Source organism: Capra hircus, chromosome 15 (genome assembly GCF_001704415.2).
Source record: "Capra hircus breed San Clemente chromosome 15, ASM170441v1, whole genome shotgun sequence".
Taxonomy (NCBI): domain Eukaryota; kingdom Metazoa; phylum Chordata; class Mammalia; order Artiodactyla; family Bovidae; genus Capra; species Capra hircus.
This window is the reverse complement of record NC_030822.1, coordinates 50175505-50202551: the sequence shown is the minus strand read 5'-3', so window position 1 is coordinate 50202551 and position 27047 is coordinate 50175505. Positions and strand designations below refer to the sequence as shown.

At 45.7% G+C, this 27047-nt stretch overlaps 1 protein-coding gene across 2 annotated transcripts in view; it reads left to right on the top strand.

Annotated features, from left to right (window-relative positions):
* Window positions 1-27047, top strand: part of SORL1 (sortilin related receptor 1) — a 166365-nt gene that overhangs the window by 73156 nt on the left and 66162 nt on the right. For both annotated transcript variants that reach the window (XM_018059638.1, XM_018059640.1), the window contains exons 13-21: window positions 10040-10218; window positions 11776-11962; window positions 15069-15197; window positions 16019-16104; window positions 20207-20379; window positions 21432-21563; window positions 23708-23799; window positions 25441-25687; window positions 26369-26507. In XM_018059638.1, coding sequence (XP_017915127.1) covers window positions 10040-10218; window positions 11776-11962; window positions 15069-15197; window positions 16019-16104; window positions 20207-20379; window positions 21432-21563; window positions 23708-23799; window positions 25441-25687; window positions 26369-26507 — 1364 coding nt within the window. The remainder of the gene's footprint in view (window positions 1-10039; window positions 10219-11775; window positions 11963-15068; window positions 15198-16018; window positions 16105-20206; window positions 20380-21431; window positions 21564-23707; window positions 23800-25440; window positions 25688-26368; window positions 26508-27047) is intronic.

Genomic DNA, 27047 nt, shown 5'->3' with positions numbered 1-27047 from the left:
AATGACTAAAAAATTAACTGGAGGCTCTTCAATTTGTCTTTCTTAGCTTTGTGTGTGACACAGTTATTCATAGAATGAGTAATAATAATAATAGTACTTGAGTAATAATTTCAGGAATGCGTGTTATTAGATAACCAGGTGACTTTTACTATGATAACCTTTGGTTCTGGGGTTTTTACAGCTAGACTGGAAAGGACATTTGGGTTAGTGGCTTCATTTTATAGATGAGAAAACAGAGGCTCAGAAAGTAAAGTACCTTGCTCAAAGTACCGCTTTGTTCATAACAGGCAAGACTAACATTCACGTCTTTAAATTACATTCTGTATTCTTTGCAGTACATTCCTCTGAAAAGCAAAAATGTCAAGAGTTAGTAACTTCTGCCTTCTTGAATCTGATATTATCAGAACCAGTTCTTTCATTACTTTTGTCCGAGTTGTGACAACGGTTAATTTTGTCAACATTAGGCTGGGGCAGACTAGCTCTCACTTCTTCTTGTTATGGGGCTGAATTCATGAGACAGGTTGCTAGAGGAGGAGGAGAGGGCTTCTATAATCATCTCATTTAATGCAAGGAAGAAAGCCTTCTTTTTCTTTACTCCTTTTAGAAACAGGATTAGCAGCAAGACAGAGAGGTGGGTGGTTTGAAAAAAGAGATCTTAACAACTGGTTTCTTTTCCTTGTGGGTAGTGGGACTTGTGCTGAGCAGACTGGCCTCCAAGAAACAGGGAGAAACAAAGTCCTGCCATTCTGCCGTTCACCCGGCTGCTCTCTGGTCCATGCAGCGCTGGTCAGAGGCTGCCTTAGAGCCAGGAGCCTGAAGAAGCCCTCTTTGTATGCAGCATGCTGTGTCCACGTTCAGGTTGTTGTTTGTAAAGAGGAGGACAGTCAGAGGGCACCTGCTTCCCACATACATGTCATCATGTATTTATCCATTAATTTTTCTGTAACTTGTATTTTTTTTTTTCCTTTTGGCCTTGCCGTGTGGCATGCAAGATCTGAGTTTCCTGACCAGGGATCAAACCCATGCCTCCTGCATTGGGAGCATGGAGTCTTAATCACTGGACCGCCAGGGAAGTCTCTGTTTATCCATTAATTTATTAATTCCCATCTCACACATTTCTCAAGCACTTACGGTGATGGGTGACGTGTGTCTAAAGAGAAATAGGATGTTTTCCTCCACTCTCAGGGAGTCCATCCTCTAGTGCTAAGATACTTAAATACACAATGTGGCATCCAGGACACTCTGGGAGGAGTGTGGTAGGGGACTTCTGTGGTAGTTTGACTGCCTGGGAATACATTTCATTCTGTGTGTGGCAGTCAGACTGCAGAGACACACTTCCTGATTTTCCCTTGTTTAACTCTCCTCCAGACTATATTTGCATTCCAAACTAGCTTTTCTGAAGCAGTTAACGTGATTCTGATCCTCTTACACCATCTGTCGGCGCATATGTGCTCAGGGAACGCAGAGTCATTGCTAGCGAGCTGCAGCAAAACACGATCAGGAAATGAGACCTGCTGCCAGAAGGTCACAGGGCCCTCTGCCGACGTTGAACGACTCTGGGGTCGTAGACACGTGGGAGATGGGCTCTCTAGTGTTCCTTTATTTGCTCAGCTCATTTGGAGGTGTCTGTAGGTGTGATTTAAATAATGCGTTTGCAAATTGAAAATATGTTCAGGCCTCCTATTGACAGGTGCGCGTGTCCCAGATATCAGTCTGAGCTGGGCCAAAACCTGTGTAGTGCAGCCACCTGGCATTTGTATTTTGCTCACAGAGTTTTTTTTTTCCCCTTGCTTCTCCTGCTGCTCTGCTTTTGACCTGTGTGCTGTCAGCCTCATCAGAAGAGAAGCAGAAAATCCTATTGTAATTAGTTCAGATCTTTAAACCACGTGAGTGGAGGCTCCTTCTGACTCAACTGGACTTGTGTTGCTGGTCTAGGGCTTCAGACCCTTCTAAGGCTGTTGTCCCCAGCCGAGGCCTGGGCTCCCTCCTTCGCGTCTCGTGCTGTTTATCGGCAGCTGTCTCGTTGATTGGGCATTCAGCACATACTGCCTCCATTTGTTAGTTACCTTTTCATCATATGCCTGAATTCCTCAACTCATTAACACGGTCTTTGTAGACAAGGATTTTTATTCTACGCAGGCTAGCAGGCACTTAGTAAATGTTTGATTGTTCGATAAATAGGTCATGCACACTTAGTGTTCCAGCGCTGCTTAATTTTTTTCCTGATTAATAAAACTGGAAGAGGTGGAGTAGCATAACAGTCTTACAAAGCCCTGGGGGTCGGGGGCAGTTCTCTGGTGTTCTGTGGTTAATGGCAATCCCTGGAACGCAAATGTGCATGGCGGGGGGCCCCCAGATGTGTGCAACCTGGTGAGAATGTGACTGTCAGGAGCTCAGATTCACGCTGGACAGAAATTGAACATGTTTCTGTTAGGCATCATTTTAGGTCAATTGCACAAACATTTGTTGAATATCCATGAGAAGCCAGTTATTGTTCTAGGAAGAGAGGATACAGAGGTTAGCGAGACATCCAGCCCCACTGTGGCTCCGAGATGTTTCTGAACCAGCTGGAGGGAGAGACTGGGGGACAAGCTTTCTGACGCAAAGCTTACCCAACCTTAGGGAGTAAGGGGTAACATCTAATTCTAGTAAGAGGTTTAGTAGAACAGAGGTTGGAACCTTGCTTAATGTAAGAATTAAGTTTAGGTGTTTTTTTTTTTTTTTAAATTATTCATGTCTTTCTCTCCCTAATTAGCACAGCTAAGAGTTTATAGTTACTTGTTTCAGCTTCTGCTGAGATTCTCCACTGAGGCTGTTTTCTTTGTTGTTGTTAATTGAAATTGAGAGTAAGAAGAGGAACAGTTTGTTTTTGCTCCTGCATGTCTGAAATGAGTAAATAAGAACTTCTTCTGGGAGTCACTTAACCCTTCAGTCAGCATGCTGTCATCGTGAACCTGCTCAGGGGTTTGCAGGTCTTCTTGTGTAGAATCAGTGTTCTTCAGAGAGGGGGATGTTGTGTTTTTACACTCTGACCAAAACCAAACCCAAACCCTAGCTTGACAGTCTGATCTAGAGGGACATAATCAGTTTTGTTTCTTCCCGGTGCTTTGCCTATCAGCATAAGGATATTATTAGTAGTTACTAATAATACCTTGGATGTTCCCCAAAGCCTCTTTCCTCATAGGAGATTTCAGATTTTGTAGGGTTTCCCTCTGTGAGTCCTGAAAAGCCACTGCAAAGACTCCGCCCAGCAGAGCAGCTATCTTTTCTAGACCTGAGTTCTGGAAGCAGCCTCACAGTTCCAGAATGTGGGAGGTGGCAGATAACCAGTTTGTTTGGTTGTAGAACCTGATCTCATAGTACCTTTGATGGTTGAGAGTCACCCCCACTTCATTTTCACCCCCATGTGATTTCTTCAGCCCTTGAGTTATAAAGGAGGAGGTGTTCTTATCAGTCTTTAACTGTTGAGAAACTGACAAATGGGGTTAAAAAATATATATTTATATACAATGCTGTTCATTTAATTTCCTTTAACATAAAATATTAATTAATGCCCTTCTGTGTGCCAGGGGCAGAAAAGTGAGTAAGAAGTCTTATTCCTGATAAATGGTAGCTGTCATAGAAGATACTGAAAAATCAGGTCATTAAATAAGTAGGTATGTTACTGAACCAAACTTGGGTCTGCTCGCCCATCTACTGATGTTGGGTTGTGGTGAAGAAAAGAGCAGCATTTATTATAAGGCCTTAGACAAGGAGTCCAGGACAACTAGTGCTCAAAAAGCTTGAGCTCCCTGAAGGGTTTCAGGAGAGCATTTTTTTTTAATTTTTAATTTTGTACAGGAGTATAGCTGATTAACAATATTGTGATAGTTTCAGGTGGACAATGAAGGGACTTAGCCATATATATTCCTTTCTCCCCCAAAGTCTTTTCCCATCCAGGCTGCCACATAACATTGAGAAGAGTTCCCTGTGCTATACAGTAGGTCCTTGTTGGTTATCCAAGTAGCAGTGCGTAAAGACCAGATGAGGCTTTCCGGGTGGCATTAGTGGTTAAGAATCTGCCTGCCAAGGCAGGGGAGAAGAGATGCGGGTTTGATCCCTAGATCAGGAAATGGCAGCCCACTCCAGGATTCTTGCCTGGAGAACTGCATGGACAGAGGAGCTTGCTGGGCTATAGTCTATAGGGTTGGAAGAGTCAGACATAACTGAGAACACACACAGAGACACACACAGAGACTCACACAGAGACACGCGCGCACAGAGACACGCGCGCACAGAGACGCGCGCACGCGCACGCACGCACGCGCACGCACACCACGCGCGCACGCACACACACACACACACACACACACCCCTGCAAAGTTCTCTGATTGCTTGATATTGAGGTAACAGTGTGGTGTCACAGGGGTTTCACATTATCCATCCTCCTTAGGTTCCAGTAGCTATGCTCATTGTTATCAAGTCATTAACATCTTCCATTTGGTGGTAGTTTTAGCATCTGTAAAACAGCTTAGGAAGTGTGCATCAGATACTCTTATCTAGGTATTTCAGAAAGGAGCTGCAGCAGAGAACCTGGGGAGGGGTTTGCCTGAGAGAGGCATCTTGGGGTCTTGCTGGGTTACAGGTATAAAGCAGAGGGGAGCACGGGGTCCTAGGGGAAACCACAGAAGGAGGGCCAGGCAGGCTTCTGGGAGGAGAGGAGCCTTGGGCTGAGACTTCAAGGGTAAATAACATTGCTGGGGTACTGTCCCAGGGTCAGAAAGAGCTTTAGGGGAGAGGAGACCAACGTGAATCAGTGGAAGGTGCAAGCCTTTAGTGTTGATAGAATGTAGATCTCAGGGTGGAGGTGTGAGGACTGAGGCCTGAGGTGGGTGTGTGAGAAGGGGCCAGGGCCCCCCAGGACTTTTATGTGCTTTACCAGGGAGACTGGACTTTGCTTTTGAAGTGATGGCATCCCCTTCAAGGGTTTAAACTAGGAGAATGACATGGCTTGTTTAGAAAGATGGCTCTGGCAATGTTGAGGAGCAGAAATGTTTTAAACTTTTTGTTTATTATTCATTTTTGGCCATGCTGGGTCTTTGTTGCAGCACAGGCTTTCCTCTAGTTGGGGTGAGCAGGAGCTACTTTCTAATTGCAGTGCCTGGGCTTCTCATTGCTGTGGCTTCTTTCATTGAGGAGCATGGGCTCTAGAGCTCAAGGGCTCAGTAGTTGTGGCTCCTGAGCTCTAGAGCACAGGCTCAACAGTTGTGGTTCATGGGCTTAGTTGCTCTGAGGCATGTGGGATCTTCTCAGACCAGGGATCGAACCCATGTCCCCTGCACTGATAGATGGATTCTTTAGCATTGAGCCACCAGGGAAACCCAGGAGCATGAATTTTCAAAGGACCAAGACTGGAGGTGAGAGATGTTGCTTAGATAGGGACCAAGCGTTTTCAGGGCTAAGTCTGTAGGAGTTGCTTTTTGACCAGACAGCAGTTTGCAGGGGCTGGGTAGATGACAGGTTGAGATGACCACATCATCACAGAAAAGCAGAGGAAAAGGAGTCGGCTGTAAGGATCAGGGGATGAGTGCAGATTTGGACAGGGTGAACTGACGTGGCTGTGGGATGTCCATAGGGAGATAGGCAGCAGGAATCTGGCAACATTACATCCTCTAGTTCCATCTTCCTCCATCCATTGCAAGAACTGCCTGTCATCAGTGATGGATGATCACCCAGCCTTTGCTTGAATAATTCTAGTGATGGAGACTTCGCCAAATTGAGAAATAAAAAGCTTCTGTTTCACCTTGGGACAGTTTGTGGTTCATGTGTTCATGCACTCTATTTCCATTCCCTTACGAGTGGAAGTTCTCAGGTCAGAGAGAGCCTAAATCTTCCTCACTCCTATTTCTAGGCATTGGGCTCAGCTCTGCTTCCAGGAGATGCACCCAACAGGTATTTCCTCTTTTGCTGAAAGCCTTTCAGATGCTTGAGGACCCCTCCCTGTTCTCCGGAGAGCATCTCCCATCCACAGCAGACAGCCCCAGTTCCTTCCCTCCAGTGCTGTAGGATCCTGAATCTGCACCCTCTAGGTTCTCCCTTGGGTCCTTCTCACACTATCAGGGCTTTAAGGTGAGGGGGCCCAATCTGCCTCCAGCAGCCTGAAACACACATCCCATTGGCATTGATCCCCACATGATCCTAGAGACTTGATTTCTGTTAATAAAACCCTAAGACTGTTTTTACACTTTGACAGTCTTCTCAAGCTGGTAGCTCCTACTAAATCATGTTTTTAGTTGAGATATCCTTTACACACCATGAGATGCTCTTAAGTACACCATTTCATCCATTCTGAAGGTCGCATGTCAAGATGCAGAAGTTTTCCATCACCCCAGAAAATATCCACATGCCCCTCCCCAGCCAATACTGACCCCTCAGCCCACTGCCACGAATATCCTTATGAAAAGTATGCCTTATCATTGCCTTGTTCTCAAATCGAGAATTAGCCCCGAGAAGAAGAAACAGGGTTCGTTTGTTGTGACTTGTGTGTGAAACCATGTGTGTTCCCAGCCCCACCTTCCTTTGTATCTAAGTTCTCTCAAGTCAGCTGTTTCATAGTCCATTCTTGAACCCAATTTTTTTCTTCTTCAGGGAAATAAAACTACTTTTTTTTCATCTAGTTTTGAGATCTTTATCTGTTCTCGTGGTTCTTTTTAGAGATTATTAAAAGGAACTTTGCAGTCATTCCTTTAAATCTTTCGGTTCCCTCAAATGTGCTTTATTTCGTATTCATTTTCCTTTAACTTCCTTTTTTCCCCTGCTTTGTCCAGTTTGAAGATCATTCCCCTCAATAAAAATAAACCCAACATAGAAATTGACTAACCTCTTCTGCTTTTCTCTGTCATTGCTATTTATACCATTAACCATCAGATGGGTGATCCCATTCCATTCTGATTCTTTTTAGAACTTGCTGGGTAAACCAACCCATGTCCCACTGCCCACTAATCTGCCAATTATTTTGGTAATTTGAAGCATTATCTTTGGCTCATTTTGAGCTTGAGCTGTTTGGTCACTGTTCCTGCAGGTTACTAGTGTGAAGAATTATAGCTAAAATTAATTAGCAGATTGCTATGGCTCTTTAAGTTTTTGCCCTTGGTTATATGACTGTTCTCATCTTGAATATGTTCTTTAAAAGTCTGAGCTCATCAGGACCTTTCTGTGGAACCATAGATTTGTGTTTTGAGTTTCTAGCCCTGCGTCCCTTATTTAGTGTATCTTGGTTATATTATATTTTTATCATCATTGTGTACATAGTCTCATCTTTTTGAGAGTTTTGGCCGTGAGATTATGTCTGTATTTTATTTGAATGTTTTGAATTCCCCCTTCCTAAGGCCCGAGGCCCTACATCCTCTTCCACAACTATTAGGAACATAAAGATGTCTTGGTTTGTTTTCTTGCAAGGTTCTTGTCATTTTCACTTTACCAACACAGGTTCTCCTTCAGAGATCAGAATTCAGCCCAGAATAGATGATCCCTTAACTGTTGAACTGATGATGTGACTGCCTTTTCTCCAAAATTCTGAAAAACGCTGTTTTCTAAAGGCACAGTTTATTCTTAAGTACAAAGCTGCACTCAGCTGAGCACCTGCTTTTAGTCTCAGTAATATGTTGTTGTCAGAGTCTGCTGGGAACTTCTCAAGAAATGGGATGATTCATTTCCTGAGGTTATCTTGGGTTCGAGGATTATTCAACAGAATTACCTACGTGGTGTACAAGTAGACGGACTTCCTTTGTGATCACAGAGCAGAGGGATAGCTCCCATCGTGTTTGGCTGATGGACCGCCTCTGCAGGTTCAGGTTGCTTTAAAGATGCTGCTGAGCCTTTGCTTCCCAGGTGACACAGTGGTAAAGAATCTGCCTGCAATTCAGGAGACATAGGAGAAACAGGTTCGATTCCTGGGTTGGGAAGATCTGGAGTAGGAAATGGCGACCCACTCCAGTATTCTAGCCTAGAAAATCTCATGGACAGAGGAGTCTGGTGGGCTACTGCCCCTGGGGTCGATAAGAGTCAGATGTGACTGAGCTTGAAAGCCTTTAGCTCATCACCCTGTCGCAAGAAGGAGACTAAGTTAACTTATCTCCTTATCTGCTGCAGGTTAGCTTAAACCAGAAGCACGTCAGCCGGAGGAGAACTTCCCCTCTCAGGAAGATCTGTAGAGGAGATCGCTCAATCCCCTCTGCCCTGTCCCCACCCCACCCCCACCACGACCGCGGTTTAACCCGTAGCCTTCTTGCAGAAGTACCAGTTTTAGTAATCTCAAGAGGAAGTGTTGAATTGAATGACGTAAAAAGACTTACATCAAGCATTAAGATCCTGAGTAAAAGTAAAATCTCAAAAACTTGAGAAAAGTGTAAGAAAAGCTCTGTGTTTAAATTGGATTTTGGAGAGGCCCAGGAACTCTGTGACCCTAATTGAACCCACTCTAGTTGAGAGGTTTCTTATGGTGAGCATCTCACCAGCTTGCTGGGTGATGAAGCCAGTACCAGGCACATTTTCCTCCTCCTCCTCCTCTATAATACAAAAGTTGATTTAAAATCAATACGTTGAATTCAGTGCTGCTTTTTTCCCCAAGAGGGCTTGCACGCTTTTTCTGATGTAGTCTGCCTTTTCTCAGGACACACTTTCATCCAGCTTTTAATTTTTAAGACTATGGGAAAAGTTGTAAAAGTTGTGTAAAAAAGTGCTCATGTTACCTTCACTTACACCTCGTGTAATAATCACCAGTTGTTAATGTTTTGTGTGCTTTGCTTTTGTTGTCTGTTTATCCTGTCTGCCATCTTGCCATCCATCTATCCCTCCGTTTTGGGGGAAATCATTTGAAAAATAGTTGCAGATATTGTACCCCTTCATAGCTCAATACACATATATTAAATAAATAAAGGTCTTCTCCTACACAGTCAGAATGCTGTTATCATGCCCAAGAAAATGATCATGAACTTAGGATGACTTATTTTGTTGTTCAGTCACCGAGTTGTATCTGACTCTTCGTAACCCAATGGACTGCAGCATGCCAGGCTTCCCTATCCTTCACCATCTCCTGGAGTTTGCCCAAGTTCATGTCCATTGAATTGGTGATGCTGTCCAATACCAATGATGATGGCATTGCTATAAGTATTACTTATAGACTGTTATATTTTCTCAGTTGTTGATTTTTTTTTTCTAATCTAGAGTTCCGTCAGGGTTTACATTTGTCTTTAGTCTCTTTTTAATCTATAACAAGTCCACTGCCTCTTGGGTTGTTTGCTTGGTTTTTGATAACCTTGATGTTTTGAAGGTTCTAGGCCAGTTGTCACATAGAATATTGCACATCCAGTTGCACGGACTCTTGCCTAGATGATGCATCATCCTCAGTGCTTTTGTCTGAGAGGTACATAACATCAGGTTGTCTTGTCCCTCTTTGAGTGCTGCTGAATTTGCAAGAGTTGTAACTCCGTTCATCCACTATAAATTACGTTTCCTCCTTTGCAGTGAGTGAGTTGGTATCTTTGGACCATGTGGACGCTCTGGTCCCTAACATTCTTTCACCCAGTGTTTTTGGCATCCAGAGATAATCTTGTCTGACTTGGTTGTTGCAGTGGGGTTACAGCACAGTCACTGTTCTCATTCTGTCATTGTTTTTTTTTTTTTTAACAATTATTAGGAAGTACTATGATATAATAATTTCCCTTCTCTTCCCTTTTTTCTCTATCATGTACAGACCCATGCCCTGTTTTCATTCAGTATATTATCTGTTACCATCATTTCTCTGTTTTTTAAGTTCACATTGTCCCAGCCTGGCCAGTTGGAGCCCCGTGGAGCTGGCTCCTGTTTCCTTTCGCATTGACAGCATCAATCTCTGAGCGTTTCCATGCTTTCTAGCACAACCTTAAACTTCCCTGGCGTTGTCCTGGGATCAGCCGCTGCTCCAAGGAGACCCTGTTCCTGCTACAGGTGACTGTTATCTGGAAACCAAGTTCTTGCCCCAGACTTTAACTGCAAGGATCCTCTTCTTACATCTGGGCAGGTACAGCACCAATGAAGGGGAGACCTGGAAAACGTTCATCTTCTCGGAGAAGCCGGTGTTTGTGTACGGGCTCCTCACGGAGCCTGGCGAGAAGAGCACAGTCTTCACCATCTTCGGCTCCAACAAGGAGAACATCCACAGCTGGCTGATCCTCCAGGTCAATGCCACAAATGCCTTGGGTAAGCCCCTGCCTCCTTGGCCCTTTTCATGGAAGTACCTTTTCCTTTTTTTAGCAATTGGAGTGTGGTTGCTTTACAATGCTGTGTTAGTTTCTACTGTACAGCAAAGTGAATCAGCTATTCGTATACATAGATCTTCTCGTTTTTGGATTGACATCAGCTTAGATGTTCTCAGAAGGGTCTGTAATCCGCTGAAGACAGCACGCATGCAGTAAGTAAATGAGAGATTCAGAGGCAGTTACTCAGGTACTTTTAACAGGGCCTTGCAGTCTCTGTATCCTTGTTTCCTGTGCAGTCATGGGCACAGGCTGGGTTTAGGTGTATGTGTGCTGAACAGGTAAATGAATAAATGCTTGAAAACCATTCTTCCAAACTAGCAGTTCCAGTTTGGCACATTCAGTGGGTAAACTCTACTAATGGTGCAGCGTCCTCTCACAGCTGTCTGGGATCTCGTCTCCATCTGCTGGCCGAGGCCCAGGTCCTGCCAGTAAGGGAGCAGGGAGAGTAAACCTCCGCAGCATCCTTCTTCCTACTTGCCCCCATGTAACCCTGCCCTCTGCTCCTTCTCTGCCCTGGCTGATGTTATTCCAGCTGCCTGGAATGCTCTGTGGGCTACCCATTCAATATCTGCCAGTTGAAATCCTTTTCATGGATCAGGACCCAATGCACTTGGCTGCTAATAACCCAGCCAGACCTCCGCCCTCTTCTCTGTGTCCAGAATGGGTGTGTACTCTTCACACCTTGGATTATAGATTTGTATCTGCCACGCTTTGTGTGTCATCTCTCATCAACTGGATCACAGGTCTTTAGGTATAAGAACCTGCTCTGTGCATCTTTATCTTCTACCCACTGGATGGCCTGATAGCCTTATCAGTAAGGGTTTAATAAATGCTTGCTGATTGGGATGGCGTTAAGTTGACAGGAGTTCATCTGTTCAGGCAGCATTTAATCTAACCAAAGACACACGTATAAAAAGGATATAAACTACTAGGATAGACTGGTGTACTTTGGAATTCTTGTAGAAACAACTCTTTTTAAATTTTACATGGATGTGGGTAGATGGAGTGACCGTCCAGGTTGTCTGACCAATTCTCCGCCTCCTTCCATGGAGGCCTTGCACCTTCCAAGCAGTAACAGTGGATTCTCTTGCTCATGAGCCACACTACAGATGCGTCCATGCCGTCTTGGGAATCTGACAGGGAGCACTACTCCTCAGTGATGCCACCTCTCGGGAGTCCAGCCTTGACCTTCCTCCCCAGAGACAAACACCTCTGGGGACCTAGTTCTAAAGGAAACTACAGAATCTGCTCAACTCTTTCAGAAGTTTAGACTGAGCGCCAGGGGGGCTTGCTCCCTCCCAGCTTTCTCAGGCGGATGTCTGTGTTTCTGGGGACACTAGAGGCAGGTGCTGCTTGGCCCCAGAGCCAGCCAGCAAGGGGGTCAGGACGCCCGCTGGGAGGCAGCGAGAGGCCCAGGAAGTGGGTGGCCACGCCTGGGTCAGGCGGGACAGGAACCCCACGTGGGCGTGCCCGTAATGCTGCGTTTCCTCCTCCTCAGGGGTCCCGTGCACAGAGAATGACTACAAGCTGTGGTCCCCGTCTGATGAGCGGGGCAACGAGTGTCTGCTGGGGCACAAGACTGTTTTCAAACGGAGGACCCCCCATGCCACGTGCTTTAACGGAGAAGACTTTGACCGGCCGGTGGTCGTGTCCAACTGCTCCTGCACCCGGGAGGACTATGAATGGTTGGTTGTCATCCACTCCAGGGACTGAGTGCTCTTCTGGCCCCTCAGCAGTGTGGGCAACAGGCTGGGGCGTATGCCTTCCCCTAAAGAGAGGGAGTGGCTCACAGGAAACAAGTATTTATTAAGCAGCTCTTACGAGCCAGGCGCTGTGCTGGGCACTTTTTATGTTGGTTTTTCCATTTGGTTGTTTCAGCAGTGTGATGTGATGGAGGTGTGACCACCCTCCCATCCCCCCCGACCTGGAGCAAGCTGCAGTAATTTATGCAGGAATAGATTACTCTGGGATTTATTTCCATGAGGGCAAGCCAAGGAAGGAACATGCTGAAAGTTCCATTGTGGATAACTCCTTTTCCTTAGGAGCCCTATTTTCAAGGAAATTTGTTTCTTTATCTGAAACAAGGGTGTGTGTGTGTGTGTGTGTGTGTGTGTGTGTGTGTGTGCTTCCCAGATGGTGCTAGTGGTAAAGAATCTGCCTGCCAATACGGGAGACACCAGAGACATGGGTTCGATCCCTGGGTCAGGAACATCCCAGGAAATGGAACCCACCCCATGGCAACCCACTCCAGTATTCTTGCCTGGAGAATCCCATGGATAGAGAGCCTGATGGACTACAGTCCATGGGGTTGCGAAGAGTCAGACATGACGGAGGCAACTTTGCGTGCATGCACATATATATATTTGTGTGTGTAAATACACATACATATGTATATTTGTTTATTCATTAGTCCTTAAGTAAAATATCTAAGGCATTGCCTGAGGCTGTAGAAGAAACAGTATGCACACAAATAATTGTAATGGGGGGTGGAAAGACGTAGGTACCTTGGAGGAGGAATGGGTGTTTTCCTGGGATTATTGATAGGAAAGAGGAGACTGTAATTCGCTGCTGCTGTTGTTCAGTCGCTCAGTCGTGTGTGCCTCTTTGTGACCCCATGGACTGCAGCATGCCGGGCTTCCCTGTCCTTCACTATCTCCCAGAGTTTGCTCAAACTCATGTCCATTGGGTTGGTGATGCCATCCAACCACCTTATCCTCTGTCGTCCCCTTCTTCTCCTACCCTCGATCTTTCCAGCATCAGAGTCTTTTCCAGTGGGCTGGCTTTTTGCATCAGGTGACCAAAGTATTGGAGCTTCTGCTTCAGCATCAGTCCTTCCAATGAATATACAGGGTTGATTTCCTGTAGGATTGACTGGTTTGATCTCCTTGCTGTCCAAGAACTCTCAAGAGTCTTCTCTAGCACCATAGTTCGAAAGCATCAGAAGTTTCTTTTACATCTTGATATTCCCAACGTTGCCAATAAGAGAGGTTTTCAAACTCTTGACCGCAGTCCCTAGTAAGCAGTGTATTTTATGGTATGCCTCTTTACCTATACATATTTGTGTATGTAGACACAGGTACACATCTATATAAACAAAAGTTTTGTGAGCTAAGGCTTGCTTTCAAGTGCGATGAGTTTTGCAGTCTTCTGTTCTTTGTGGGGAGGGGAGGAAGCAGGTCCAGACCCTCCAACATGCTTTCACAGGCTCACTAGTTTGTGACCTACAGTTTGAAGAAACTGCCTATGAAGGGTAGTTAGCTATTGGAGTAATTAATGCTCTGCCTGGTCCCCCAAAAGATTGAAAGCAGCCACTCCGTAAAAATTTGCCTGATTTAACAAGTGGGACTTGTTCGGTACAGTAATGAAACTCCTCCCTTCTGAGTAATTCTGTGTTGAGGGTTTGGTGTGGACTGTGGCGCGATGTACACGTGAACCGCTCTGCTGTGTCCCTGTTCATACCTTCCCTATAGTAGCTGTTACACGTAATAGAGTCAATGAAACCTTATGGGTAAAGCACACCAACCTGGAAAATGCCTTTGGATTTCTAGTTGATGGTTTGGGCCAGACCTCGGGAAGTACATATTACAGCTGCCTCATTTCAGAGCTGTCAGCTCAGGCATTGGCAGTAACAGGACAGAGCCAAGATTGCACCTGGGACTCCTGCTTTCTACCCCAGGGCTTTACCTGGCTAGCAGGTGGGAGTGGCAGAGATGTGGTCCCCATAAGCAGGAGTCTCATGGACTAAAGGACTAAGTGTCAGAGTATGTGAGGAGGAAGCCAGGATGATTTTAGGTCGCAAGTGGACATGGTCTTGCTGTTGCTAAGTCACTTCAGTCGTGTCCGACTCTGTGCGACACCATAGACGGCAGCCCACCAGGCTCCCCCGTCCCTGGGATTCTCCAGGCAAGAACACTGGAGTGGGTTGCCATTTCCTTCTCCAATGCAGAAAAGAGAAAAGTGAAAGTGAAGTCGCTCAGTAGTGTCCGACCCTCAGCAACCCCATGGACTGCAACCTTCCAGGCTCCTCCATCCATGGGATTTTCCAGGCAAGAGTACTGGAGTGGGATGCCATTGCCTTCCACTTAAATAACAGCAAATCTTTAGTTTAGAAAAAAGACTATTCTTTTAAATTTCTCTTTTAATTCTCCCAATAGTGTCAAGGAGAAAGTGTCACTGGCTAAGACACAGCAAACTTTTCACCTTTGCTGATGCATTTTAACAAGAAAGAGGGCAGGCACAGAGTCTTTGGGTGGGGAACTGGATCCAGCTAAAAAATACAGTATTATTTTGTTTTGGAAATCATGATCTGTCTCGTTTTTGTCTATTTATGGCATGGATAGTGGTTTTCCAATTAAGGCTCTGATATAAAGTTTTTTTTATTTTGAAATGTACTGGGCATAAAAAAATGGGTATTTGTTAAAGGGACACGTTAAGGAACTGCAATATATGTATATTCAGGTGTTCATTCAGCATTGCTGGATCTTGGTTGTGACATTCGCGATCTTTGTTGCAGGACGCAGGCTCTCTCTCTAGTTGCAGTGCTCAGACTTGGTAGTTGTGGCCCAAGGGCTTGGTTGCACTGTGGCATATGGGATCCTAGTTCCCCGACCAGGGATCAAACCCACATCCCCTGCCTTGCAAGGTGGATTCTTAACCACTAGGTCACCAGGGAAGTCCCTAAGTGATTTATAAAGCTGGTGTGGGGCAGTAGAGTAGATGTCACAATGGAGGGGTTTAAATACCTGAAGTGTGTAAACCAACAGCCTTGACAAGCCCCGATTGTCTTTTCAGTGACTTTGGCTTCAAGATGAGTGAAGATTTGTCACTGGAGGTTTGTGTTCCGGATCCAGAGTTTTCTGGGAATTCGTACGCCCCTCCCGTGCCTTGTCCTGTGGGTTCTACTTACAGGAGAACCAGAGGGTAGGTCACGGCTGCCACGTCCGGGACACATCAGGTTTGCTTGGCTGGAGAGAGAAGGGGACCACCTGGGTTCCTTTCATACTGTCAATGACAGAATTCCACATTAGCATCTTTCAGGTAGCCAGCACAAAATTTAACATTGTGATGTTTGCAAACTCTTCTCCCTACCCACCCGCCATGGGTAAACAGTGCAAGTCTGTAAGCTTCTCTGAGATTCCTTTTGCTTTTTAAGTCATAAACTTCAGCCAATGCATGTCTTCAGAGTGGCATGTTAAAGAAATATGGTTGACCCTGGAACAATACACATTTGAAATGCACATGTCTACTTACAGGTGGATTTTAATCAATAAATATAGTACCCATATTTTCATTTTACAGATCTTAATTAACTAAGGGTGGGGAAATATTTGTGGTTGATTAGAGATCACAATACATAGAATCAAGAGAACTAGGATTCTAGCCCTGATTCTCTTCAGACTGTTGAGTTTCCTACCTTTGGGTGAGTTATTTATGAATTCCTTTAATTTTGAGGGAGAGAGAGCAGTTATGCAGATTTTTACCTGTTGGAGGGGTGTAAGTGCCCCTAATGTTCAAGTTGCTCACGGGTCAACAGTATATGTGAAACCCATCTAGGACTGTGCTTCAGAATGTTGGGCTGCCTAATTGCTTTACAGACAGAAGCAGTTCAGAGTGAGTCAACATTGTCCTCTGTGCTCTGTAGGAAAATGAATAGATAAGCTCTAATGTCCGTGTTTCTTCATGACTGTACTTTGATGTTTCTGACTTCTTGCTTTTGTGGCGGGGGGGGGGCTCGGTGACAGCTATCGGAAGATTTCTGGGGACACCTGCAGTGGAGGAGATGTCGAAATGCGCCTGGAAGGAGAGCTGGTGCCGTGCCCCTTGGCAGGTAAGAGACGTGGTTTCTTCCCTTTGTTTCGTCGGGACATTGTTGAAGCATTGCTGTGATCTCACCCGGCTCTTCCAACTTAATGGAGAGAAAGAATGGAGATTACAGGCCTCTCAGAGCTCCTGTCTGCCCCAAACCGTGGTCTCTAAATAACATTTATTTATGGCCTTATGCTTTTATAGGAATGGGAGACATTGGAGGGAAATTCCTTTTGTTCGTTGAAAGATGTTTATTTGGCATCTGTTGTATGTTAGGCGAGGAGGTGCCGAGGGACCCCCATAGGCCTTCTGTGTGCTTCTTAATCCATTTGTCATAGAAACAGACTCATGGCTTTCTGGGAAGTAGCTAAGTGGTCTGTCTTCATTTATGTAATGATAATTGTGACTGATATTTTAATGGAATTTTACACATTTTAATTCACTTTTCCATGTGTTATCAATTTAATCTTTATAACTACCCAATGAAGCAGATATTATTGTTAGCTCCATTCTTTTTAATATGAAGATGCATGTTTAGAGGAGAGAGTCAAACAGTTTATTTAAGGTCTCATGTCTGGTCAGCAACAGAGCAAAAGTTCAGACTCTAAGCCCCATGTTCTTCCTTGGCCATCTCTCAAGCATCATGCCCATTCCTTGACCATGCATCCTTATGCAGGCTCTTTAGGGGAAATCTTAGGAGCAAGTGAATATGCCGTCAAGATATAGCGTGTCCCAAATATTTCAAGCTGATATGGTAGTGATGGCTCATGTTGAGGTATTTGTAGTATACTGGGAAGATCCCCTGGAGGAGGGCTTGGCAGTCCACTCCTGTATTCTTGCCTGGAGAATCCCATGGACAGAGGAACCTGGTGGGCTGCAGTTCATAGGGTTGCAAAGAGTAGATCACAACTGAAGCAACTTACACGCACGCACACGTGAAATCATGCATGCACGCACACATGAAATTATGATACCTTAATGAAGAGCTGATCTCTTAGCACCTTTTCTTTCTTCGCTGTGTTCTAGTCTTATTCATATAGGGCTTCTCTTCCCTCTGAGCCCTCCCTCCTGCTTGTGCCTTTTGCGAAAGGTGCATGATTAGGGCAGACTCCCTCAGCAGAGGTGGCGTTCAGTGGAACAGCCATCAACACCACGTGAATCATGAGAGAACCACCTCGTCCTGCGTGGGTGGGGAAGAGCAGCCCTCTCGCTTGCTCAGTGCTTGCCAGCTTGCCCTGGTGTTTTCATGCTAAGCTCATTAGTTCCTTAATTTAATCTTCCATCGTTACCCAAGTAATTAACATCCCTCACCATGGAGACTTAAAAAGAACACGGCTTCAGCAGATTACCACAAACGAGCAGATAATACTCAGATAGTCCTCTCAAGAGAGCTGTTATTGATGAGGGCCTGGGTGAGCAGGGTTTGAGTGATTGCTCATAAGGGGCTGGAGCATGTACTTTGGTGATAAATATTTCTGAAGATGTCACCGAGGGACAAAACAGTTTGTTTAGAGCTGTCTGAAATGGTAGGAAAGCTATTTTCTCTTCTGATAGGAGAGGATAGAATAGGGAATAAGTGAAAAAATCTCATTTGTAGTGTAGCATGTATGTGTGCTAAGTCACTTCAGTGACTCCGTGGACCATAGCCTGCCAGGCTCCTCTGTCCCTGGAATTCTCCAGGCAAGAATACTGGAGTGGGTTGCTGTGCCCTCCTCCAGGGGATCTTCCTGACCTGACCTAGAAGTCAAACCTGTGCCTCTTATGTCTCCTGCATTGGCAGGTGGGGTCTTTACGACTAGTGCCGCCTAGGAAGCCTTGTAGGTTAGTGAGTGAAGTGAAGTCGCTCAGCCGTGTTGTGTCCGACTCTTTGCCACCCCGTGGACTTTAGCCTACTGTGCTCCTCCGTCCATGGGATTTCCCAGGCAAGAGTACTGGGATGGGTTGCCATTTCCTTCTTCAGAATATCTTCCTGACCCAGGGAACGAACCCAGGTCCCCTGCATTCTAGGCAGACGCTTTACTATCTGAGCCACCAGGGAAGGTTGTAGGGTAGGGTGGGCTACCTTCCAGTTTTTTTTTTCCCCCAAAGCTTGGAGCAAAGGCAGGAATGTACCATGAAAGGAAAAGATATTTCATAGGACTAACACGGAACCATAATATATTTGCAAAGATGAGATGATCTGGTCGTCTGGAAGGATTTTTAACAGTGAAGAAATTTTTTTTTCCTTCAAGATTAGGATAATGACACATTTCTAGGCTGGGCTTATGTATGCCTGGGATTGACCAATTCTATTTCTTTTCTAACACACAACATGCTGGCTGTTTCTCTACTCCCCATCGTAAGGCAGGTGTTTCTGGACTCAAAAGGCAGTGTCGGTTAGAAGAAAAAAATCCCAAAGCAACAGAATGAGGTTTCTAAATGCTGGAGAGAGGTGGGGCGAAGGGCTCGCTGCTATGAATGCATCTCCACAACTCCGTGTGGCAGTGCCACAACGAGTCTGTGATTCCAGCACTGCTTAGAAACTCAGCACTTTTCATCTGACTGCCTGGTGTCCTGGGAATTATAGTGGGATGGTTTTCTTGAAAACCAAAGAGAGTGATTCGTTATCATGTAGTAGCTTAGATCCTTTTGAAGTGAGACCAGAGGAAAAGAGGGCAGATTTACCTTTGGTTAAAAAAAAAATTATAGGTAGATTTAAGTTTTTGAGTGCGTTATTTATATTGGAGCTTTATAAAGCAGAGGTGGCTAACATATGTTTAAAGAATGGAATGAGAGGGGGGGGAAAAAAAAAACCAACCGTCGCCATGCAGGCTTGCAGCAGAGGGACCCAGATTTGTCACTTGCAGATGTGATATATTGTCACAGTGACACCTCGGAAATGGATGCGGGTGTGTTGCTGATTTTCATTCTCTCAGGAAACTCCAGATGTTTTCCAGGCCGGTCCCTACGAGGAAGAGAGAGACCGCCAAGAGCACCAGCTCTTCCTGTTCTTCGTTGTCTGACATTAAATCAGTCTCTCAAGCACTCTGAGCTTCTGTTTCTCTGTCTTGAGAGATTGGTGTCTATATTTGCAAGAAATAGCCTTGGGTGTTAAAGCTTAGACTCTGGATCCAGACCACTGGAGTTCGGTTCTTGGTTCTGCCATGTAGCAGTTGTGTGACCTTGCATGGGTTACTTAACCTCTGCTCTCAGCTTTCTTATTTGTAAAATCGAATTAATAGTTCTTCCATTATACAGTTGTTCTCTCTCTTTCTCTCTCTCTCAAACTCATTTAGTCATCTCTGACTCTGCGACCCTGTGGACTGTAGCCCACTTGGCCCCTCTGTCCATGGAGTTCTCCTGGCAAGAATACTGGAATGGATAGTCATTGTTTTCTCCAGGGGCTCTTCTCAACCCAGGGATCGAACCTGGGTCTCCTGCATTGCAGGCAAATCTTTCATGTCTTAGCCACCAGGGAGGCCCATTTTACAGTTGTTACTGGGGTCAAACAGTTCCTTATGCATAGTATGTATGTTGTGTAAGTATTTAAGTAGAAGTAGAATCTTCCTAATGATTATGTTGTAATACATTCTGTAGGTGGCCAGGAACATACATATTATTACTTTGAAAATAGAATAGGTTGATATGATTGCTCTGTGTCATGAACAGTATTGAATGGGTAAGCAAATAGATTAGAAAACTTAGCTATAAATCTGCAGTGAAAAGTTCCCTAGTCCGTGAGATTACGGTGCCACATGACGCGGTCCGTCCTGTGATGAGGAGGGATGTGCTGAGTGGTATGACTATTTTCATATGTGACAAAAACTTTTAGGTTGAGCTCTGAAGCTGGATAGTGGAGCATGCCCACTATGGAGGGCAGGGCTGTGGAGGACACAGATTTAAGGGGAAAAAAAAAGTAGCTGTAAAAAGCAGAGATTCATGAATGTCTGAGTGGCTTGGCCGAGGCAGAAATGTTCCTGCTTTACTCTCCTTCTAAGTTACGATCCCGAAGTTCTCACTTGATTCACACCTTGTGCCATCCATGGCTCTGAGGCTTCTGGGTGAGAAAGAGGTAGGTCGGACGTGCAAGGACCCCTTCAGCACCCCCAGGCCCACCCGCCCTCTTGTCTTGTGTGTCTGTGCAGAGGAGAATGAGTTCATCTTGTACGCCATGCGCAAGTCCATCCATCGCTACGACCTGGCCTCGGGGGCCACCGAGCAGCTGCCCCTCACCGGGCTGCGGTCAGCGGTAGCCCTGGACTTCGACTATGAGCGCAACTGCTTGTACTGGTCCGACCTGGCCTTGGACGTCATCCAGGTGTGTCTTCCCTGGGTCTGCTTGTGGGGGCCCTGCCTTGTGACTGCTGAGTCCAGGTAAACCTATTTCAGAGTGTTCTAAGGAGATGGGTATTTGAGGTTTTTATCTCATCTCAGGGCCAATGGATGACACTTTCCAATTTTCTGTTCTAGTATTTTCTTTCCCTGCCTACCTCTGTCCTTATGGGAAAAACAGAGGGAGCCCTCAAATCTGCATTCTTGCTTGTAAGTGAGGTCTCCCTTTTCCTGCTGGGAAGATCTTAGGGCTCAGTATGTAGCCCTCTTCGGCCCTACTATCATAGCCACTGCCTCGTTTGTGTCCTTCTTTTCAAGCCCTGATATAGTAGCTCTTGACTTCTCTGTAGTTCACGTAATTATCCACTTCAGCTATTCCAAGCACAGTCAAGAACCAGAAAGTAAGCTGTAAAGATCGCTGGGAAGGCCAGATAAATGGCCGTACTTGTAGACCCATGCATTTTAAAGAGAGCTCTTTGATCTTTTTTCATTGCCTATTTAATCCTTTTATAAAAGCAATTCTAACAAGTTTTATCTGGACTTCCAACCCAATAGAAATTTTACAGGGCCTGGGTATTCGAGGAGGTGGGGACAGGGAGGTGGGGGAAGGGGCTGCCTCCCGTGGCTGTCCAAGCAGTAGCACCTGATGATTTGGAACCTCCAAGGGAGGAAGGACTATAAAAAGCAGACACAAGATCTTAAAAATAACAGCAGTCTGGTTTCATTTATTTTAAAAGCAAGCAGACTCATGCATCTTGGTCATCTCTGCCTCATTATTGTGATACAGTATAGCTCAGTGACCGGTGTTCACGACCATCATGCAGGAAGATATAAATGACTCGGTTCTGTTAAGGTATCCTGCTTCAAACAGGAAGCTGTAATCCATTTAAGAAATGCTTTTAGTGAAAACGGCTTCATGCATGTGGAACACTGCCCTTGCCAGTCAAGCCAGTTGAATAAGCAGGTTCCCTTCGATGGAACTGATTTGGCTGGAGGTCGTGTGCGCATTTCACAGTATTTCTTCTTCTGTCCCTTCAGCGCCTCTGTTTGAACGGGAGCACGGGGCAGGAGGTGATCATCAGTTCTGGCCTGGAGACAGTAGAAGCCTTGGCTTTTGAACCCCTTAGCCAGTTACTTTACTGGGTGGATTCTGGCTTCAAGAAGATTGAGGTATGTGCCTTCCGTGCTGTCTGTGATTAAGCAAGCAGGGAGGAGCTGGGCTGGGAGCCAGATTTGACGCAGAGGGGGAAGCCAGTGTGTCCAGCTCCTCTGGAGATTCCCTGAGAATTGCAGAGAAAGGGGGTCCCGTGTGCAAACGGGATTTCTGCATCTGTCAAACAGATTTCATTAAGATACCTGAAGACTTGTATTGGGGCTAGCAGCAGCATAGCACAGTAACTGTAATGATAATGGTACCGTGGCATTACTATAATGCTGTAACATCCACACTCCAGTATTACGCTTTTAGTGTAATGAAGATAATATTGTGACTGCCATCCTCATTGTGGTTGTAATGTGGTTGCCATACTCATGTGGTCGTTCTCTGTTGGAACCACTTTGCATGAATTCTCTGATTCACTTCTCACAGCTGCCCTGTAAGGTAGGTCCTCTCGCCTCCTCACTTCACCGGTCTGCACCTGAGCTCTGCAGAGCCGAGAGGGGTGAGAGATCATGGGCTCCTAGGCATGCTCAGTTCCTGCATATTCCTGCTGGGGCCCTGGGGCACCATCTCAATACCTCTTTACACTGACTTCTGGGGAGGCATGATTTGTGTAAGGTGCAATAGAAACAGGGAGACCCAGAGAGACAGGACACATCACACAGCAAAAGCCACAAACTCGAGAGACGGACCTGGGTTCAGTCTTTATCCCTTTTTTTCTTATTTTAAAAAAGTGTTTATTTTTATTTATTTGGCTGCACCAGATCTTAGTTATAGCACTCAGGATCTTCTTTTGTTGCGGCCTGCAGGATCTTTAGTTGAGGCATGTAAACTCTGAGTTACAACATGTGGGATCTAGTTCCCTGACCAGGGATCGAACCCCAGCCCCCTGCATTGGGAGTTTGGGATCTTAGCCACTGGACCAGAGAGAAGTCCCCTAGTCCTTATTCTGGTAGCTAAATGACTCAGGTGAGTATCTTATCCCCTCTAAGCTTCAGTTTCTTTATCCGTAAGGTGAAGATTCCATTGTTCAGTCAGTCATTTGGCAGGTGCTGTGTCCCAGCCCACTGGGTGCCAGGTCTGGTTTTAGATCCTGATGATACAGCAGGAGGCAAGACATGCAGGTCCCTGTGCTGAGAGATTAGGTTTTAGTGGAGGAAGCAAAATAACAAAGAAGGAAGTCTGTCTGTCCTGTTGGTGCCATGTGCTGCGGTGAACATCACACAGGGTATGTGATTGCATGATGGGGAAGAGGAGGTGTCTTCGAGGTGACATCTGAGCTGAGCTCTGACCGAGCAGGGATCATTGGCATGTTCCCCTTATGGGACGGTTGAGAGAAAGGTTGGAAGGATGCATAGCACTGGTCACATTTTGAGCCGTGCATTGGTGGTCTTGTCGTTACTCTTCCTCTCTCTTTTTTTAATTGAGTGTGCTCAGCGCTTTGCTAGAAGGATGCAGGTAAAGCTTGACTGTCTATAGGCTCGCAGTGTAAACCCAAATACTGTGTGTGAAATGGTGAAAGAAGAGTCAGTGATGAGAACTATGGATGCCCATTGATCAAGGTGGATCAGAAAGGTTAGCAAAGGAGGGGTATTTTGAAGGAAGGATAGGATTTGATTACAAAGCAGAGGACAGGTCTTTGGGGAATACATGGCAAGAGCAGACAAGAGTGGGTGTCAGGCTTGGGGATCCCTGAGAAGACCAGTCTCCCTGAGGTTGTAGGGGCTGATGTGGAGGAGAGAGAACGTGGAGAGAAAAGAATCTGGGGACTCTGACTTGGTGAGGTAGTGACATTGAGAATTTGTTTTATGGATAAAGCAGAGACATTGGTGGCTTTGGAGCTTGGAGTGGCAGAGGCGGGTGGAGTAAATAAACACGCAGCGACCACTTACTTTGTGCAGGTCATCACACCCCCAGAACTGGGGGTGCAGGTGATGCTGGCTCCTCTGTTAGACCCGGTGAGAATTGCTGCCTGAGCCAGAGGAGGGAGCAACTCAGTCTGACTGGAGAGCAGGGCAGGTTTCCCAAATCAGTCTGCAGGGGAATCCAGTCACCATAGAGGACCGTGCGTGGGAACCAAGAAGGAAGCTTTGCAGCATGGGTCTTATAAGGAGCTCAGACCCCTCTCAGCCTTTCCCTCTCCTTTATTTGTCAGGTGGGGCATCCAGACGGCGACTTCCGCCTCACCATTGTCAATTCCTCTGTGCTTGATCGACCCAGGGCTCTGGTCCTCGTGCCCCAAGATGGGTGAGTGTGGTCCCAGAGAAGATCCATGTGGGTCCAGGACTGCCACAGAGTCTCTTGGAAATGCAAACTGCTGGACAAAAACTTGTTTCTGATCATTGTGGTTGAAATAATCTAGGAAGTCTTGGAACTGTAGCTTAGTCATCCTGGGCAGCACACTCCATCCCCTTTCTGTTAGCAAGCATCACAGTCTATTTAGGCACCCAGATGTCTCGCAGCTGTGGGGTGTTTCTCTAACAGAAAGTAGTATTTAAAGTCTCTCTGGACATAGTCAGCCCTGCTTGAATATTGTAAGGACCCTTTATCTTGAGTTTCACGTGTGATACAAATATTTAAACCATTCCTTCTTTTTCCTGCCCCCAGCTTGTGTTTTCTTACCAGCAGTTTGCATGCAAACTGGAAAATGGGAAATGCAGAGGTGCTTCTTGTTAACTTATTGCTAACTTAAGGAAACATACCTAAAAAGGGAAATTCTGGATTAGTCTTTCTAGCATTTGTGATTGAGAAATCAGTTTTTAAAAGAAAATTCTGAAGGTAACATATGCACTTGGTTAAAAATATTGAAAGAAAGTAGAAATTTATGAAATGAAAAATATTGGTTTCTTTTCGCTTTCACATTTTCTAGGAGTAATCATGGTTAATATTTTCTTGTGTCTCATTCAGAGTTTATTTTTACCCATGTACGTGTGTACACCCTTTAACACACAGAGACACATACGCACACACATGCATCAAAGAGGATCATAGGATATTTACTATTTGCATATTTTAGAAATATTAATATGGTTGGAAGATTTTTTAATCTGAATGCATGTAGATGTTTAGATATTTTACTGTTCTTTTCTATGTACCATAATGTAACAATTTACAGATTAATATTATTGTGTATATATATACACACATACTCTTAAATATATATATATATGTATGTATGCACATCTACCTATATATGTATATTTTTTGCTAGTATGGACAATGGGCTTCCCACGTGACTCAATGGTAAAGAATCCACATGCAATTCAGGAGACCTGGGTTTGATCCCTGGGTCAAGAGGATTCCCTGGAGAAGGAAATGGCAACCTGCTCCAGTATTCTTGCCTGGGAAGTCCCATGGACAGAGAAGCCTGGTGGGCTACTATCCATGGGGTTGCAAAGAGTCTGACACAATTTAATGGCTAAACAACAACAAATGTGACCAATGCTGATGATGAACATGTTTGTACACTCTCTTTGCATAACTTGATTCTATCCATAGATAATTTCCAGTGAAAGAATTTCTGGGTCAGGTAGTTAATGGGCTTTAAGTAGTATAATTAGAGATTACAAGGCAGAACTAACTGGCTGAATGCTTGGCACTTTGGAGGAGTATTTGAGTGTCCATCTCCCCATGCTTTCCCCAATGGCTCAGTGGTAAACAATCTGCCTGCAGTGTTAGAAGATGCAGGTTCCATCCCTGGGTGGGGAAGATCCCCTGGAGGAGGGCGTGGCAACCCACTCCAGTATTCTGGCCTGGAGAATCCCACGGACAGAGGAGCCTGGTAGGCTGTGGTCCGTGGGGTCTCAAAGAGTCGGACACGACTGAAGCGACTGAGCACGCACACTCCCCATTCTGATGGGATGTGTGTTTTTCCCTGGTTTCGCCCAGGGTGATGTTCTGGACCGACTGGGGGGACCTGAGGCCTGGCATTTACCGGAGCAACATGGATGGTTCAGCTGCCTACCGCCTTGTATCAGAGGATGTGAAGTGGCCCAACGGCATCGCTGTGGACGAGCAGTGGATCTACTGGACGGATGCCTACCTGGACTGTATTGAGCGGATCACTTTCAGTGGCCAGCAGCGCTCCGTCATCCTGGACAACCTCCCGCACCCCTACGCTATTGCTGTCTTTAAGGTGGGACCTCACCTGTTCCCAGCATTGGGCTACCTGTCTACGTAGGTGAGGAGCAGACTGAGGCAAAGAGCCTGCTGTCTCTGGGTTTTTACTGAGATGCTTATCTAACTTGTAGAAAATCAGCTCGTTTCTGAATTGGAGGCAGTTTCTTTCGGCCCCTAGAGAGGGATTCCAGACCCAGCTGCCAGGGATCCAGGGTGCTCATCATTCTCGTTTCAGAAGGTTGAAGTTCAGGGTTGCATGTGATGAAAATTCCTGGCTTGCCTTTCAGTGTTGGTAGCCTCCGTTGGGCTCCGAGTTCCCGCCTGTTGTGCGGTTTGCTCTCTTCATTCCCTGATGTCTTGAGATGAGCCCCACCCTGCCTCCTGGGGGCCTGTCACTTATGCTTCAACCCTGCAACATACAGTAGTTCTTTAGATTTTGAACTCAAGGGTTGAGCTTGTGGTCAAACTCGAACACTCATTGGATAGTTTCTTTTTGGGCTGTTCCTTCAGTGTGGATTATTGGTGAGGTTTGGATAAAAGTACTGATTGCTGCCTTTAACTGGCATCTTGCTCACGCTGATCATTCATCCAGGGAATGTTAGGTGTCACTCCACAATGGAGTTCTTGTTCTTAATGCGGGTTCTGAGTGAAAGACAGGAGAGCTGACTAATGAGTGAATCTAATCTCATCTTTTTAGAATGAGATATACTGGGATGACTGGTCACAGCTCAGCATCTTCCGAGCTTCCAAATACAGCGGGTCCGACATGGCCATTCTGGCGAGCCGGCTCACGGGGCCCATGGACTTGAAGATTTTCTACCGGGGCAAGACGACTGGTAAGGCAGCATGCCCTCCTTCATCTCTGTCGCGTTGATCTCTCGAAAGGGGCTGGGTGTGGGCAATCCCTGCTGAAGCAGGACCTGGCAGCCTTTGTCTTTGTTGTCACGACAACGTGCACATTATTTAATTTCTTCCTAATGACATCTTAATTTCTTTCCTAATGATACACAAACAGCTGGAAGACTGTGTGTCTTTGCCTGCCTGGAATGCTGGCATTTGGTGGGTAATTACACCCTCCTCCTGCCTCTGGCCCCTGCCTGCTGGGCGGTGTGGCTTCTCTTGCAGCCCGAGAGGCCCAGCGTGCCCTGCATCTTTATTTGGCACCTGGACAGGGAGCCATGCTGTGCTGGGTGCTCAGCCAGTGCTGGTTCCCGATAGGAGTCCTGTCTTCTCTGGTTGCTCAGATGACGGATTGCTCACTGAAACCTGCTCCTCTGGCATGGCAGAGTCTAGTTATAGGATGACTTATTTCTTGTCCTCACCGTGAAACTCTAAACCCCATGAAGAAGGAGGTTTTGTCTTTTTTGCTCAGTAAT